Source organism: Haematobia irritans, chromosome 2 (assembly GCF_050003625.1).
Source record: "Haematobia irritans isolate KBUSLIRL chromosome 2, ASM5000362v1, whole genome shotgun sequence".
Taxonomy (NCBI): Eukaryota; Metazoa; Arthropoda; class Insecta; order Diptera; family Muscidae; genus Haematobia; species Haematobia irritans.
Window position 1 is genome coordinate 191,250,879 of NC_134398.1, and position 16,833 is coordinate 191,267,711.

At 34.2% G+C, this 16,833-nt stretch overlaps 2 protein-coding genes and 1 long non-coding RNA gene across 5 annotated transcripts in view; 2 read left to right on the top strand and 1 right to left on the bottom strand.

The window, feature by feature from the left end:
* The window catches only part of LOC142224426 (phospholipase A1 VesT1.02), a 48,422-nt gene extending 45,561 nt beyond the window's left edge, over nt 1-2,861 (top strand). For both annotated transcript variants that reach the window (XM_075294201.1, XM_075294200.1), the window contains 2 exons: nt 2,232-2,433; nt 2,585-2,861. In XM_075294201.1, coding sequence (XP_075150316.1) covers nt 2,232-2,433; nt 2,585-2,651 — 269 coding nt within the window. In that variant the 3' untranslated portion in view covers nt 2,652-2,861. The remainder of the gene's footprint in view (nt 1-2,231; nt 2,434-2,584) is intronic.
* Nucleotides 1-10,378, bottom strand: part of LOC142224427 (uncharacterized) — a 423,478-nt gene extending 413,100 nt beyond the window's left edge. Inside the window, exon 1 of the long non-coding RNA XR_012719156.1 lies at nt 10,236-10,378. This is a non-coding gene — a long non-coding RNA (uncharacterized LOC142224427). The remainder of the gene's footprint in view (nt 1-10,235) is intronic.
* A 512-nt stretch (nt 10,379-10,890) lies between these two features.
* Nucleotides 10,891-15,025, top strand: LOC142226842 (uncharacterized). 2 transcript variants are annotated; one of them, XM_075297075.1, is made up of 3 exons: nt 10,891-11,066; nt 11,891-13,352; nt 13,411-15,025. In XM_075297075.1, exons 2-3 carry the CDS (start codon nt 11,906-11,908, stop codon nt 14,625-14,627), a joined length of 2,664 nt encoding a protein of 887 aa, XP_075153190.1. In that variant the 5' UTR covers nt 10,891-11,066; nt 11,891-11,905; the 3' UTR covers nt 14,628-15,025. The 2 variants fall into 2 exon arrangements, with proteins under 2 accessions (XP_075153190.1, XP_075153191.1); XM_075297076.1 differs by lacking the exon at nt 10,891-11,066 and adding an exon at nt 11,125-11,268.
* The last annotated feature ends 1,808 nt before the right edge of the window (nt 15,026-16,833 follow it).

The following is a 16,833-nucleotide window of genomic DNA, read 5'->3' on the forward strand; positions in this document are numbered from 1 at the left end:
TCCATATCGGTCCATAATTATATATAGCCCCCATATAAACCGTTCCCCAGATTTGATCTCCAGAGCCTCTTGGAGAAGCAAAATTCATCCGATCCGGTTGAAATTTGCAACGTGGTGTTAATATATGGCCGCAAAATAACCATGCCAAAATTGGTCCATATCGATCTATAGTTATATATAGCTGATCACCAATCACACAAAAATTGGTCCATATCGGTTCATAATCATGGTTGCCACTCGAGCCAAAAATAATCTACCAAAATTGTATTTCTATAGAAAATTTTGTCAAATTTTATTTCTATAGAAAATTTTGGCAAAATTTTATTTCTATAGAAAATTTTGGCAAAATTTTATTTCTATAGAAAATGTTGTCAAAATTTTATTTCTATAGAAAATGTTGTCAAAATTTTATTTCTATAGAAAATTTTGTCAAAATGTTAGTCAATGCATGGTTTTAAGCTGAAATCAAAAAAACAACAACAATGATTAAAGAACAAAACCAACAATAACAAAACAAAACGAATGAAACAAGAGGAAGCACGCTCAAAATAAACCCAGCCAACTGCACTCAAATCGATGATTTGACGGTGGCAACGGAAAAGAGATATGTTTGTACAAATTATTTCGGCATAAGCCGGCTATCATGTAAAACCTTTTTTCGGAAGGTTTAAGTGTGGTTCATTGTTTGGTTTAATGAACTGCCTGAATTTATTCTGATAATTGGTTGATAGTTTTGCTGGAAGTATGCTGATGAGGAATGTGGTAATTCCGAAACGTGCGTTCATCAAACCACTTGTAGTTTAGTCAATGCATGGTTTTAAGCTGAAATCAAAAAAACAACAACAAATGACTAAAGAACAAAACCAACAATAACAAAACGAAAAAATGTTATTTCTATAGAAAATTTTGTCAAAATGTTATTTCTATAGAAAATTTTGTCAACATTTTATTTCTATGGAAAATTTTGTTAAAATTTTATTTCTATAGAAAATTTTGTCCAAATTTTACTTCTATAGAAAATGTTGTCAAAATTTTATTTCTTTGGAAAATTTTTTTAAAATTTTATTTCTATAGAAAATTTTGTCGAAATGTTATTTCTATAGAAAATTTTGTCAAAATTTTATTTCTATGGAAAATTTTGTTAAAATTTTATTTCTATAGAAAATGTTGTCAATTTTTTTTTCTATAGAAAATTTTGTCAAACTTAATTATATACGTATTTAATCGGCCTTTTTTAGTTTAATGTATACCACGTATGGACTATGTGGTATATATTACGGTGTTAGGAAGTTTTAAGATACCTTGTCATCGGCAAGTGTTATCGCAATCCAAGTAATTCGATTGTGGATGACATTCTTCAGTAGATGTTTCTACGCAATCCATGGTGGAGGGTACATAAGCTTCGGCCTGGCCGAACTTACGGCCGTATATACTTGTTTTTTTTTTTTTTTTGAATAACTTAAAATTGTTATATCTCCCCTACGGGAATTGGATCAACCCCAGGGCCGGTTTTGTCATTGACATGGTTTTGTCATTGCACGTCTTAGACTCGTTCTGGGACATCTATTAGAATATATCCAATTATTCTGATAATTGTATTTGAGAAAATGTGTAGATCCAATAAGATTTTAATATCAAGAGAGTATGGAAATCAATAAATTATATAAAACTTTAAAAATTGCGACAAACTGGAGCACTGGTACCAATCCTGTGATATGTTATGTCCGTTAGTGACAATTCCCACCAATTTCCCGAAGGGTCCCTGCGATATTTTCCTCACATAATCTCAGAGTTATATTTGCAACATATTCTCCTATTCATCCCATGTCGACTTTTTCGTTAAAGGTCCATTTTTGCCAACAACAAAATTCGATTAGTCGAGTTTCATATATTTCAAAAGTTAATAAGTTGAATTTGACGATTAGTGGTTTTGGACTTTTTGTGACAAAAGTCGATTATTCGAAAATTCAATTTTCTATTTGTGTATCCCAATATGGACTAATATCGATCCACATGGGTCTATAATTCTCACTCTGTAGTACTAAATTGAAGAAATAATATTCTTGGATAACTTAAAATGGTTATATCTTTTTATGTTATTGTCCTTATACAGGATTTTATATTTCTGTACTCCCAAAGTATTTTTATTCAATTCTACCAGCTGAAAATTTTCCTTTTATTCCCGATAGTTTTCTCACACCATTAATTCCTTTCTTTATCACATCCATCAGGAAGATCGCGTTGTTCTCATTTTATGAGCATATGCTATTTGGCATCGGCCATGTTTAAACATCGCCGATATCTTGGAGTGCCATGTCCAAATGGTTGCGTGGATATAAGTGGACCACAGAGACTTCCAGTATCGAGTAAAAATCCTTTTGAAGCTGTTGCACAACTTCGAGAATATTATTTGGGGAATGATGCTCCAGATCAGTAAGTACCATCGAAATAAATTTCAAAATACGAGTCCAGATTTTTTTTTTTATTTTTTAAATGTTCATCTAATTTTCCCGTTAAACTATGTAAAATTAAACTACTTTTACACACACTATAAAAAACGATCATATTTGCTTTATATTTACAGTGCCAAAGGATGCGTTTGTATAGATGTACCATTTGCAAGACACTGTCCATTCAGTGAAGTAACGTAACCTTACAACGATCCAATTCGCAATAATTAGAAATTATTTAAATTAAATTTTAGTATTAGTTTATTATTTAATAATTTAATTTAGTCTTTTGTTTTATCGTTAATATTGCTGAAATAGTCTGATTTTAATTTATTTCTATTGTTGTATATTAGTTTAAACAGAAAATATTCTTAAACGAATAAATACATGAAAACATATATTAAAAAAAAATATTTAGTGAAATTTAAGTTATTTCGAATATTGCAAAGCTATAGATTTTATAGAAGTTAATCATACAATTAGAGTAATAAAAACCCGAGTTTTTTGAAAGTCGGTTTTTCTCGGTTTTAAAAAAACTGGACTATATTCACAAAACCGGTGGAGGGTGTTTGTTAAAAGAAATAACCGAAATGACCGTTTCAAAAATTTAGTTAAAAAAAATATATTCAAAAATTCTCAATTTTACTAGAATTAGCATTTTTTTGACAAAATTTAAATGATTTGTACCATTTTATTAATTCTTACTTCTAATTACCCATTAAATATATGAAAAAGCGATCCAGCAAAAAATTTTTGAAGTTCTTTCAAAGGCACAACTTCAAAAGCACTTCCAGAAGATGCACTCCCAATGATGTTGTTTATTTTAACTTCCGAGGAAGTTCTTTTAATTAAATTTTTTATAACATGTTTTTTCATACTTCTAATGAGTAATTTGAACTTTTTTTGTTTCAAAAAGGTTGCAAACTGAGCAAGAATTCATAAAATGGTACAAATCATTTAAATTTTGTCGAAAAAAATGCTAAATCCAATCTGAAAAATTTTGAATTTTTGAAAATATTTGAGGTCAAACGTTTCCGACAAGCGTTATATTCCATTAAAAACTATAAAAAATTATAAAATTTATTTATTTGACAAAATATCACAGATTTTTTTAATTTACATACAAAAAATTGAATTCGGATCACAACTAAAGAAGCGATGTAAATTCAGTGCAACGGCAAATGCGATGCAAATTCAGTGGAGGACTTCCGTCCTATGACAAGTCCATGTTAAATTCATCGCTTCTGCGTCAATTTTGCACCACTTCCGGATCCAAAAAGATCATTTTCATAACTTTTTTGGCGACGTTTTTTTTGCTGGGGAGTTATAAAAATTAGAATTAAAAGGAAAAATTAGAATTAAATTTTCTATAGAAAAACATTTTGACAAAATTTTCTCTAGAAAAACATTTTGACAAAATTTTCTATATAAAAAAATTTTGACAAAATTTTCTACAACATAGAAAAAGATTTTGACAAAATTTACTACAGAAAAAAATGTTGACAAAATAATATAATAAAAGAAAAATGTTGAAAATATTTTTTATAAAACAAATTTGAAAAAATTTCCATTGAAGAAAATTTTTGCAAAAATTTTCTACAGAAAAAAATTTTGACAAAATTTTCTATGAGCATAAAATTTTAACTAAGGTTAGGTTAGGTGGCAGCCCGATGTATCAGGCTCACTTAGACTATTCAGTCCATTGTGATACCACATTGGTGAACTTCTCTCTTATCACTGAGTGCTGCCCGATTCCATTTTAAGCTCAATGACAAGGGACAACCTTTTCATAGCCGAGTCCGAATGGCGTTCCACATTGCAGTGAAACCACTTAGAGAAGTTTTGAAACCCTCAGAAATGTCACCAGCATTACTGAGGTGGGACCTTGTGTATGCAAGGCGAGCATTCTAAACATTGCACCACGGTGGCTCCCAAAAAAAAATTAACTAAATTGTTTGTAGAAAAAATTTTGCCAGAATAAAATGTTATCAAAATTTCTATAGAAGTAGATTTTGACAAAATTTTCTATGGAAATAAAATTTTGACAAAAGTTTCTATAGAGGTAAATTTTGACAAAATTTTCTAAAGAAATAAAATTTTGACAAATTTTCTAGGAAAATAAAATTTTAACAAATTTTTCTAGACAAATAAAATTTTTGCAAATTTTTGATCAAAAACTTTAAAATAAATTTTTTTTAACTTGGTAGATTTTTGGTAAATTTTTCTTAAAATTTTGGTAGATTGTTATAGTAACAAGTGGCAACCGTGGTCCAGTCGGGTAGGTTTTGCTGTGCAAGCAAAAAGGTGGTGCCTGTCATGTGGACCTTCATTGCAGATCCTACACACAAAAAATTATCACCAAATTTTTTTCAATAAACACTTAATTGAATTTGGAAACGGATTCAATTAATATGTTAATTGATTCAATTAATTATTTAATCAAATCCGAATAAAAACCACTTAAAAAAATGATTGATATTTGTTACGTTTCCAATTAAAACATTAATTGATTCAATCAATTTGTTAATCAATTCGGAAATAATTTTTAATTACAAACGTGATTGAAATTTTTTCCGTTTCCAATTACACATGTGATTGATCCAATCACCTTTGTGATTGAAACTGAATAATTTTGAGCAATGGAAAGAGCGAAAAGAGAACAAGAGAATGGGTATTTATTCAACAAAGTATGATGGAGAGATCAGTCTGTGCAAGTAACTCGTAACGAACGGTTAGGTTTTTGTTTTTCGCGTAAATTGAAAAACATGATTGGCGACATTCTGTCTGCTGCATTCAAAATGTGTGCATAAATATTTTGAACGCAACAACAAATCATAGCAAAGGGTTGAAATAAATAAAGTGTGCAACAACAAATGGCCACGTGGTAAGGGTTTGAAAAAAATATATGAGAGAACGCATTTGAAATTACCTGTGTTTGTGTTTTGAGGTATTGTAAAAATGGAAAACAATCTACGTTTATTGAAGGTAAGAAATTGTGAAATGTGAATACCGTTTTCCATTGAAGCCTGTTTACATTAAACGGACTAAAATAATATATTTTTTATTCATTTCATTTAGTGACCAATTTTATTTCGTGAAATTGACCAATCAATCCCATCAACTCCATCATTTTATCAAATATATAAGAATATGTTTGCAATATTGATCTTTTAAAATTATAAATTTTTTTCACTCCTAGTTTTCTTAAAACCAAGAGCGGTATGGGTTTGTTGGAAGATTCTCCTTGAAGTTGCGAAGTGGCGTTGGCATTAAATTGCATTTTTGTTTTACCTGCCTTTTTCAGTTTGAACCCAAGTAAAGAGCAGTATATCTGGTATATAAACTAATGAGCTGAATTATGTAATGGTAAAAAGTTCTTTCTTTTTGATTTAAAAATATGAAAAATATCCGAATAATAAAAATATGTATTTTCCATTTATATTTTTTTCTATTTCCAGAATTGGCAAAGTATCATCAATATAATACCAAATATTACATTGCTTTCCCATTATTTTTGTTTTTGATTGGTTCAAATTTTAATAGACGATTTTAATGTGTGGAAATTTTGGAAAGGAATTGTTACTAAAATTAAATTACCGAGCTCCTTAATACACCTTTTTATGCTAAAAGACTACAACTGCAAAAGAAGATTATAAATCTGCAACCTGGAACTAAGAATTGAACTTGATATTCTATGCAGGTAATGTTTAACAAAATTAACTTTTAATTGAACAAAATTAAATTCGAATTATTCTGTTTACTTTCAGAAAAACTAATTTAGCTTACAGGCTGCTGATTTATTGGAAATCTAGGCGCATCTACATATTAGAAGGAACATGCTAACATGGTTATTAAAGGAAGATATTATTATAAGTAAGATAATGATTTATATAATTTATTTTTTCACCCTATAGTTGTTATTGATAGTAATTGTATTTGTAAGTTATGTTAGAACAAAACACAAATGACAAGAACCAAATTTATTTGTCTATTGCATAATTAAAAAAATAATAAAATGTTAAATATGTTTTATAAGAAACACATATTTTCTTTTATTTCAAATAAAACTAAATACGATTTTGGGGTCGCAATATATAAATTTTTTGATCGAAATTTATAGCCAATTTCAATTAATTATTTAATTGAATGAATCAAATAGTTGATTGATTTTTGTCGCGAAATTTATTAAAATTTTAATTGATTCAATTAAAACTGTGATTGAATTTTATGTTAAAAATCAATCACGTTTTTAATTGATTCAATCACACAATTAATTGATTCCGTGACAAAAGTCAATTAAATTTTTAATTAAAAATCGTGTTGGTTTTCAATCAAAATGGGTGATTGATACTATCATTTTCGTGATTGAAGACATTTCAATTAAAAAAATGATTGAATCCGCGATTTTCGTGATTGAAATCAAAAAATTTTTTTTTGTGTGTACCTACGTAGGAATTGGGACGGCACTTGCCAAATCGTAGTTGGGCCAAAACTACTCAGGTCTGTATGGCGTTGCATTGTTTACTACTAATAGGCCAATTGCCTTATATGTAGTTTCCCTATCCGCATCTTAAGTGCACCGGCAAACGAATAGACGACATTGTTTCTACCGCGAAGCTTATCACAAATTGCCGTGGCATGGGCAGACGACATGAAAAGGCTGTCGATTGTAACCTCGAGAATATTGGGGTAGTTTGTAGTCGAAATTATCTCGCCGTCGACGCTGACATTCAACTGCCTTATAAAGGGTGATTTGTTAAGAGCTTGATAACTTTTTTTTTAAAAAAAACGCATAAAATTTGCAAAATCTCATCGGTTCTTTATTTGAAACGTTAGATTGGTCCATGACATTTACTTTTTGAAGATAATTTCATTTAAATGTTGACCGCGGCTGCGTCTTAGGTGGTCCATTCGGAAAGTCCAATTTTGGGCAACTTTTTCGAGCATTTCGGCCGGAATAGCCCGAATTTCTTCGGAAATGTTGTCTTCCAAAGCTGGAATAGTTGCTGGCTTATTTCTGTAGACTTTAGACTTGACGTAGCCCCACAAAAAATAGTCTAAAGGCGTCAAATCGCATGATCTTGGTGGCCAACTTACCGGTCCATTTCTTGAGATGAATTGTTCTCCGAAGTTTTCCCTCAAAATGGCCATAGAATCGCGAGCTGTGTGGCATGTAGCGCCATCTTGTTGAAACCACATGTCAACCAAGTTCAGTTCTTCCATTTTTGGCAACAAAAAGTTTGTTAGCATCGAACGATAGCGATCGCCATTCACCGTAACGTTGCGTCCAACAGCATCTTTGAAAAAATACGGTCCAATGATTCCACCAGCGTACAAACCACACCAAACAGTGCATTTTTCGGGATGCATGGGCAGTTCTTGAACGGCTTCTGGTTGCTCTTCACTCCAAATGCGGCAATTTTGCTTATTTACGTAGCCATTCAACCAGAAATGAGCCTCATCGCTGAACAAAATTTGTCGATAAAAAAGCGGATTTTCTGCCAACTTTTCTAGGGCCCATTCACTGAAAATTCGACGTTGTGGCAGATCGTTCGGCTTCAGTTCTTGCACGAGCTGTATTTTATACGGTTTTACACCAAGATCTTTGCGTAAAATCTTCCATGTGGTCGAATAACACAAACCCAATTGCTGCGAACGGCGACGAATCGACATTTCACGGTCTTCAGCAACACTCTCAGAAACAGACGCAATATTCTCTTCTGTACGCACTGTACGCATTCGTGTGGTTGGTTTAATGTCCAATAAAGTAAACTGAGTGCGAAACTTGGTCACAATCGCATTAATTGTTTGCTCACTTGGTCGATTATGTAGACCATAAATCGGACGTAAAGCGCGAAACACATTTCGAACCGAACACTGATTTTGGTAATAAAATTCAATGATTTGCAAGCGTTGCTCGTTAGTAAGTCTATTCATGATGAAATGTCAAAGCATACTGAGCATCTTTCTCTTTGACACCATGTCTGAAATCCCACGTGATCTGTCAAATACTAATGCATGAAAATCCTAACCTCAAAAGAATCACCCTTTAGTATTGGGCATTGTAGTTCAATGATATTATCGCTCAATTTAGGTCTAGTTCGGTCAGGTAGTTCACTAGTTCATTGTCGGTCAGTGACTGGTTCATTCCAAGTTATTTTATTGCTCTTGCCCATTTCATCATAAATTACAAGTATTGCGTTGACTTATTCATCACTCAAAACCACATACGATAATATTTCCGAACAATTTATGTGCGAAAAAAGCATATGAGATTAAAGGCTGAACATTGTGACATTGCAAAGGAAATCGAAACTAACTGAGCGAACAAACTGATACAATATGCTTAGTTAGCTAAACTGACAAGGGGAATGAAAAAGAACTATTGATGCGAACTAATTCGGTCCGTTCATTTCAATGATCCGTTCAATTGAACTAGTTCGTTCGCGAACTTCCCAACTCTACAGCTTTCATACGGCAGAAGTGTGGCTGAGAATTTGGTGACGGATTTGTAGCAGTGAACTATCTGGTAAGATTAGCAAGGTAGATATTTCATCGATTGCATATGTCATAAACAATAGGCCCGGATTGCAATGATTTGGGCTGCCCTAATGGCCGATAGTCGCTTCTCGCTGATATTCATCTACCGTGAGATTTAAAAAAATGCTTCAATACTGGTATAATGGCAGTATTGAAGCCCTGGGAAGACAAACATTCCGGCCGCAGACCATGGACATTGCCCCAGGACTCAGTACCATTGCAATCAGTATGCGTCAACCAAGAATGCCTTAACCCTAGGTTAGGTTAGGTTAGGTGGCAGCCCGATGTATCAGGCTCACTTAGACTATTCAGTCCATTGTGATACCACATTGGTGAACTTCTCTCTTATCACTGAGTGCTGCCCGATTCCACGTTAAGCTCAATGACAAGGGACCTCCTTTTTATAGCCGAGTCCGAACGGCGTTCCACAATGCAGTGAAACCACTTGGAGAAGCTTTGAAACCCTCAGAAATGTCACCAGCATTACTGAGGTGGGATAATCCACCCTAACCCTAGACAATTATCCAATGTCAAAATGTACAACGCTTAATTTTATTTTTGACGTAAAGTGTGCTTCCGTCGATTGAAAATTGATAAATTTAAGTTCACTTAACCAAAAAAGTATATGATTGAATACTTTTTTGGTTATTATTAATTAAAAATTAACACAGTAACAAAATAAACTAAATGTTGGTTATCACTTTTGCTCACGATACAATTTAAAAGGCACTGAAGTAGGCCGTAGTCAAAATAACGAAGGATGCCATTAGTGTACAAAATAGGATAACTTTCCAGGTTTAAAAAGGAGATTCCTCGCTTCATTTCTATGCACAATAGCCGGATACCAACACATTGGACTTGTACGCCTGGCCATTTTGGAAAATAAGATTGCCACTCACAAATACCAAAGTGTCGATCAAACAAAGATTCACTTTCCTGGGTCAAAAAGGAGATTATCGCTTCATTTCTATGCCCAATAACCGGATACCAACTCATTGGACTTGTACGCCTGGCCATTTTGGAAAAAAAGATTGCCACTCACAAATACCAAAGTGTCGATCATCTCAAGGAGACGGGAATGGGAAAAATACCGCAGAGCCACTTTCATGCAGCTTATGGTGGCTTTGTTGGTCTTATATATATAGCTGTTTAGTTTGTTGCATTATATATCAGCCATCCTGTATACTTTATAGGCCCTGACACCAATATTTCGATGTCACTAGTGAAACATGCCAGCAAACTTACCCGCCTTAATATTGAAACTATTATATGTACGCCGATGTTTTGTATTTGAAAAAGCTAGAAATTTATCCAGAAAACTAAGAAATTTTTCTCGCCTCGTTAAGATACACTTTTTAACACAATTTTTCGATTTCTAATAGGCAGAATTGTAAGAGCTTACAAAACAATTCTTAAACAGACGTTAAATACAAATGTATAAATAATACAAAAAGAGAGGAAGAAATACAAGAGATCGTAATTCTTAAATAAAATTGCGTCAGTAGGTGGCAGTCATGTGGAAAGATTCTCCAATATCAGGCTGTTTTTGTCGACGTTTCTCTCAAATATCATACAGTTTGCGTCGGTGTACCCAGTTCTGTTCTCTGCCGGCTTTACGAAATTTAAGGAAAATAAAATTTAGAACCTATACAGTTGACATTTGTTTTCTTTGCAGAATAGCAATTTGCTTCCTCTTGTATTTCCTCCTCTCTGATACAGATTTAACAGAAATTACTTCACAAGAATAAAATTTGAAGACACGTTGAATTCAAACATTTCTCTAATTTGGTGTTTGTCAGGGTTGAAACGGTCTTTTCAAATTTTAAATTGGCAAACCAGCGTTGCTAAAACTGGTAGTAGACTGATACAATGGCAACACTGGCACTGACAGATTCGCCAACTACCTATAAACAAAACAACAATTGAATCCTTTATTATATCTTGTTTTTTATTAATACTAGTACAAACTAATTCTCGATAAATAAAAAAACGTGTTTAGCAACTCACAAAGTCTAAGAGATTTCTTTTTAAGGCAGTTGGTTTTTATTGGACTGTGGAGAAAAGCAGAAATATTTGGTTTGTTTGGTTTTATGTTAATTAGCAAAAGGACAGAGGAGGACTTTGTTATTTTATTGAAATAGATGTATGTGTACATATACAAAGAAAACTGGAGAAAAGCATTGTAATACATAATTTTTTAATTGGCATTATATCAAAACTCGTTTTGAGGGTCAAAGTGATAGCGCGGCAAAACATTGGATTTAATTGCAGTTTAGAGGTACAACTAACAAAATTTTTGAAATGGAAAAATACATATTAGGAATACACAAATTTCAAGAAAATAATAATTTTGTCCTTCAAAGCCCTTTCATAATTGGGGTGTATTCCGTATGAGATTGGTGTACAATTTGGACTATCTTACCCTATCACTTATGGTATACGAAGCTCTTTTATGTGATAGGTTAAAGTGGCAGCCCGATTAATATTCAGGCTCACTTAGACTATTCAGTCAGTCCATTGTGATAAGCTCTTTTATGTGATGAAAAATACGAAGCTCTTTTATGTGATGAAAATTCTCTACGAGAATCCGGGAAGAGCATGCCTTAAATGTTGACATAAGGGAGATCCGCCTGTTTTATTTATTATTACTCGAATCTTTGCAATCAAATGCCATGAGTTCATCCAGAGACAAATATAGGGCAGGATCCACATCCGGTATTGACCGATTACTCGAGATTCGATCGGGATAAATATACATGTCATAACTAAATAAAGAAGTTTTTAGATATAGCGGAAGGTAAAAAAGGTTGACGGACGCTATTTTAGGACTAAAACGACTAAGCTTTATTTCACATAAATTCAACTTAACCACAAATTTCGCATTTTTTGTTGTTTTCCAGTGAATTCTCAATGCAATGGCCTTACATATGAACTCATATGCAGGCAGAAGCCACATCAATAATAATATCAATACATCCAATAATAATAATCTCAACAAACAAAATGTCACCTTACCCCTGACAATTATCCCGCTTACTGAAGATGCCTTAGAACGTCACAGGATTCAGACGGCCCAAAATTCTGTATCAAAACCTCCAGATCTTACATTTCATTGTATGTGCTGTGAGGAGTATTTTGTAAATCCTTTTCATATGTATGAACATTTGAATACAAAACATGCAGACTTACCTCCCGAACCGCAAGAGTCTGAGGAAGAATTGGACGATGGTAAAGATTACAGTTGGGTATTTGAACCAGTGTGTGAACTAGTGGCCGAAGATAGTACACAAGGAAAACAACAGCAGCAGCAACAGCAACAACAAGTAAATCAGGAAGAGGAAGACGACTCGTCTTCGGATTCAGATTCGGATGATGACTCAAGTTCGACCACATCATCTTCTTCATCAAGTTCATCGTCGGACTCCAGTTCTTCCAACTCGAATACCCAGGATGAAACTACCCGAGATGCTCCAGAACTACAAAAATTTGGCTTTGAAGGAGATAATAGCACTATGGAGGTTATGGAAGAGGGAGCTTATGAAGAAGTTGAAGCAGAATCTTTGCATTCCAATTCTCAAATGAATGGCAATGGGCTAGGGATGGGTGCTTTACACATCAAACCTGAGATAGATGATAAGGGATCTGTGTTTGTTTTAAATCCTGCTTCAAATACCACAATTACGCCTGTCATTGGCCCTGTCAAACGAGGACGAGGACGTCGCAGTGCTGCCCAACAGGCTGCCATAGAAATGTCTTCTCTAATTAGTGGCGAACCGAAATGTTTCCAATGTAGTCATTGTGAGGCTTCTTTTCCCAGTGCTGGAGATCTCTCGAAACATGTTCGTTGTCATATAAGCAATAAACCTTTCCAATGTTCCATTTGCGAGAAAACTTTCACGCACATTGGAAGCTTGAATACCCATATACGCATACATAGTGGTGAAAAGCCCTATAAATGTGAATTATGTTCCAAAGCATTCACCCAATCAAGCAGTCTTATGGTACATGTGCGATCCCATTCAATCAAAAAACCTCATCAGTGTCATTTGTGTGATAAGGGATTTGTAAACTCGACCTCATTGGCCATACATCTGAAAACACACAATAATGGGGAATCCTCTATTAGCTGTCCAGAATGCGATAAGACTTTTAAACAGGAATTCCAACTAAAGGAACATATGCGAATGCACACACTGTCATTAGTGTATCAATGTTCAATTTGCAGAATTGCCTATGCCTCATCGTCTGAATTGGTTCAGCATATGAAGCAACATATGGGAGATAAACCATTTACCTGTTCAATTTGTGATAGATCCTTTACACAATCTGGAAGTCTCAATATTCACATGCGTATTCATACAGGTATGCGTACAAACCTTCATTTATTTTTGCTAATCATTTAATTGCTATTTTCTTGCAGGTGAAAAACCATTTAATTGTAAATATTGCAACAAATCATTCACACAAGCTTCCAGCCTAAGTGTCCATATGAAAATCCATGAAAATTCCAAACCTTTCCCTTGTTATATATGTGGAAAATCCTATAGCCAGTCGGCTTATCTCAATAAGCATATACAAAATCATTTGCAAATGCAAAAGAAGGAATTAGAACAAAACCAGCAAACAGAACTGAAGAGGGAAACTTTGCTATGCATTGTGTGTGGAGAACTGCATAAGGATGCTTCATCTTTGGCCTTACACGTGACACAAAAACATGCGGCTTTATTAAACAATATGCGGGAAGCTGGAAGAGTAGAAATAAGTGAAGAGGAAAGACGAAGACAGGAACTCATGTATATGCAACAAATACAAGCTTTAATGCACATGCAGCAGCAACAACAGCAGATGTTGCAACATCCAGCATCAAACAATTTACCACAATTGCCTTTAGAAGATATGGAAGGTCAAAATAAACCAGAAGAAGCTATGAGTGAGGACCATGAGGAAGAGGAAGAATCGAACAATGAACAAAATACACAACAAAATGCAAATGATCTTGATGAGGCCGAAGAGCAAGAGGAGGAGGAGGTGGAGGAGCAGTTTGAAGAAGAGAGCAGTAATCACAGGCAATCCATGTATGATGATAATGATGAAATGGAAAATAATTCCAATTATAATATGGAAGAAAATGAATCTGAGGAGCATGAACATAATGACGGCCAATATATGTACCCTGACCAAGAAGAGGAATCTATATACAGTGATGGCCATCATAACAATTTGCAAGAAAGTGAAGCAAATTATACAAATGAATTGGGCTCCAATTACAGTGGATACGAAAATGGCTCGTCACCGCCACAGAATCACCATGAAGACCATTATAATTCTAACAATTTCAATGAAGAACAAACTATCTATGACAATCATGAACAAAGACGTGACATCTTTTCCAATGGATTTCATTCAAATGATTCGGAAACAGAAGACGGCAATGAGGTGGACGAAAATAATGATGGGGGCATGTGTGATGTCTTAAATCCTGCATCATTTAATATTAAGGGAAACAGTATTATGTCATCGTCAGAAGTTGGAGATATCCATGACATTGAAATGAACGAGTATCCATTTATCGATGATACAAAATTTAATTTCTATGATGATTATGCAGCCGAAGAGGAAGTCGAAACTGCTGAGTAAAATGCTCGAATGCTCGATATTTATGTCTAGTAGCAGGCTTAAAAACTGATAGTATTAACTGTAAATTTTGCGAGTCTACCATTTGAGGTTTTAAAAATGTTTTTTTTTCTATATTTTACAAAATGGATATTTTTTAGTCCCATAAATTATTACTTTTTAAATAACATATTAAATTAAATGTAGAATAAATGATGCTTCTTGGTCATCAATAGCCCTTCCATAGTAATTTGTAAACAAACACAAAACAAAACCAATTATATCTAAACTTCAATACGGATTACGAATCATTTTTAAATATAAGAGCGAAAATATTATACAGTAAATTTATTTTGTATTTTTAAAACTAACGAAAAAAAAACAAAATATTTTCAATAAAAATTTAAAAAAAAAAAATAAAATATGCATGTATTAAATTTTGTGACTGCAGTGAGCATAGTCCTTATTGTTGTAAACCTTGCGAATTGTATGCATGTAATGGTTAGGTTAGGATGAAAACAGGATCCAGGTTTCACTGCCTCATGTCGGTTGACATAAACCTAAGTCAATACAGGGCTTTTTGTGAGCTCTAACTTCTTTCCATCTACGCTCGGAGTCTTTAACGAATGCCCCAACTTGTTTGGCATCGCAATCTCCAAATTGCTCACGTTCCGAATAGCCTTCCCTGATATGATGGGCTCTAAATCTTTAGAAGCTGGGATTACAAGGTATCTCCTGTCTTAAAACCTATCATATGTACATAATCATGAGCCAACCCATTTGGCACAAACGAATGATATCCCCAGTTCCTGGTACACTTACTTAATACACGGACATGAATCTAAATTCACTTCCATTTGTATCCTCACTTTTAGATCCAGTTCTTTTGCCTTTAAATTTCCCCCTTATTTCAGCATGTCACCCATATGTTGCAGATCCTGCTGTATTATGAGTAATTATTGATTTCCCTTCGGCATTCCCAAATGGGTTCGTGGTCTTACCGTAATAACTGCTATTGTCTTCTTTGTTCTTCAGCTACCCGAGAAAATTTATCCGTACTGTGATCTATATCAAAAATATGGCCGGAAGCTGTTGTAGATATTATCTTGGCGGCTCACTCGCACCTTTCCTAACGCATGAAGGACTGATCCCCAAACCAATACTGCTCTGATAGTCCTCAGTGCCGCCTGTATTTTCTGTTCACTGCTGTCGTCAACCAGGTAATTGATTCTCGATATATTGCTGGAGCTGGTTCATTCTGAAGGTGTCCTCCTGGAGGTGATCAGAATACAAATCCATCACCGACAACAATTTCGACTCATTTTGTAGGTGCTGTTCCGGCGTTTTGAAGGGACATCGGGTAACCACCCTCTGTGCATATGCTGGGGATCTCTGCCCCTGAAAATTTTCAAAATTTTCATCACTTGGAAGTTCCTCCATTAAGTAGGGTAGCAAGTGTGAATTCAAACGAGGTCTCTTAATCGACGAAGGAGTCACGGATGCACTCGTAGATCTACTTTATCGTCGCCTTATCTCTCCTCCAAGTTTTGCCAACTAATGCCTTCAGAATTTTATTTGTGTTCCCCCAGCTGTGGCAAACTCTTCCATATGGAACAGTTTCCCACATAGAACATGAAAAGTTTAACATTGCTCTTCCGGATTCTTTGAGGAACATCCAGTAGCAACCGCAGTATTTTGAACAACTAGGAAATTCTCCATTGAAAAGCGCTAATACTATGGCGGCCGTGTAATCGACATAGGGACGACTTATAAATTAGTAGGTCATTACCGTTTCTTTACTTAAGCTTCTTGACATTCCTATTTGACCGGACATAGGATACTAAAGTTGGTAAACGATTCTTTGACATGTAAAAATTAAAACCGAAGAGTGTAAAGATTCCACGTTGCGGTGCAGATATTTTTATTGGCTATCATTATACCCTGCGCCACACTGTGGAACAGCGGCACAAGAATGTGTTTTGGCTCAGAATAGAACCCTATTGGTTTTGGAAGAAATCGGTTCAGTTTTAGATATAGCTCCCACATATATACATTTCGCCCGATATCTACTAATATGGTCCCAGAAGCCCGGATTTAAGCCTGATTTGGTTTAAAATTTGCACAAGGAGTGCAGGTGATAGTGTCGTAAAGTATGCAGAATTTGGTTGAAATCGGTTCAGATTTAGATATAGCTCCCATATATATCTTTCTCCCGATATGCACTTATATC

Bases quoted from the DNA above. Each gene is read 5' to 3' on its own strand.
- LOC142226842 (XM_075297075.1), top strand. From the start codon at position 11,906: ATGGCCTTACATATGAACTCATATGCAGGCAGAAGCCACATCAATAAT. The intron at 13,353-13,410 runs GTATGCGTACAA...ATTTTCTTGCAG, and splicing joins TCACATGCGTATTCATACAG to GTGAAAAACCATTTAATTGT.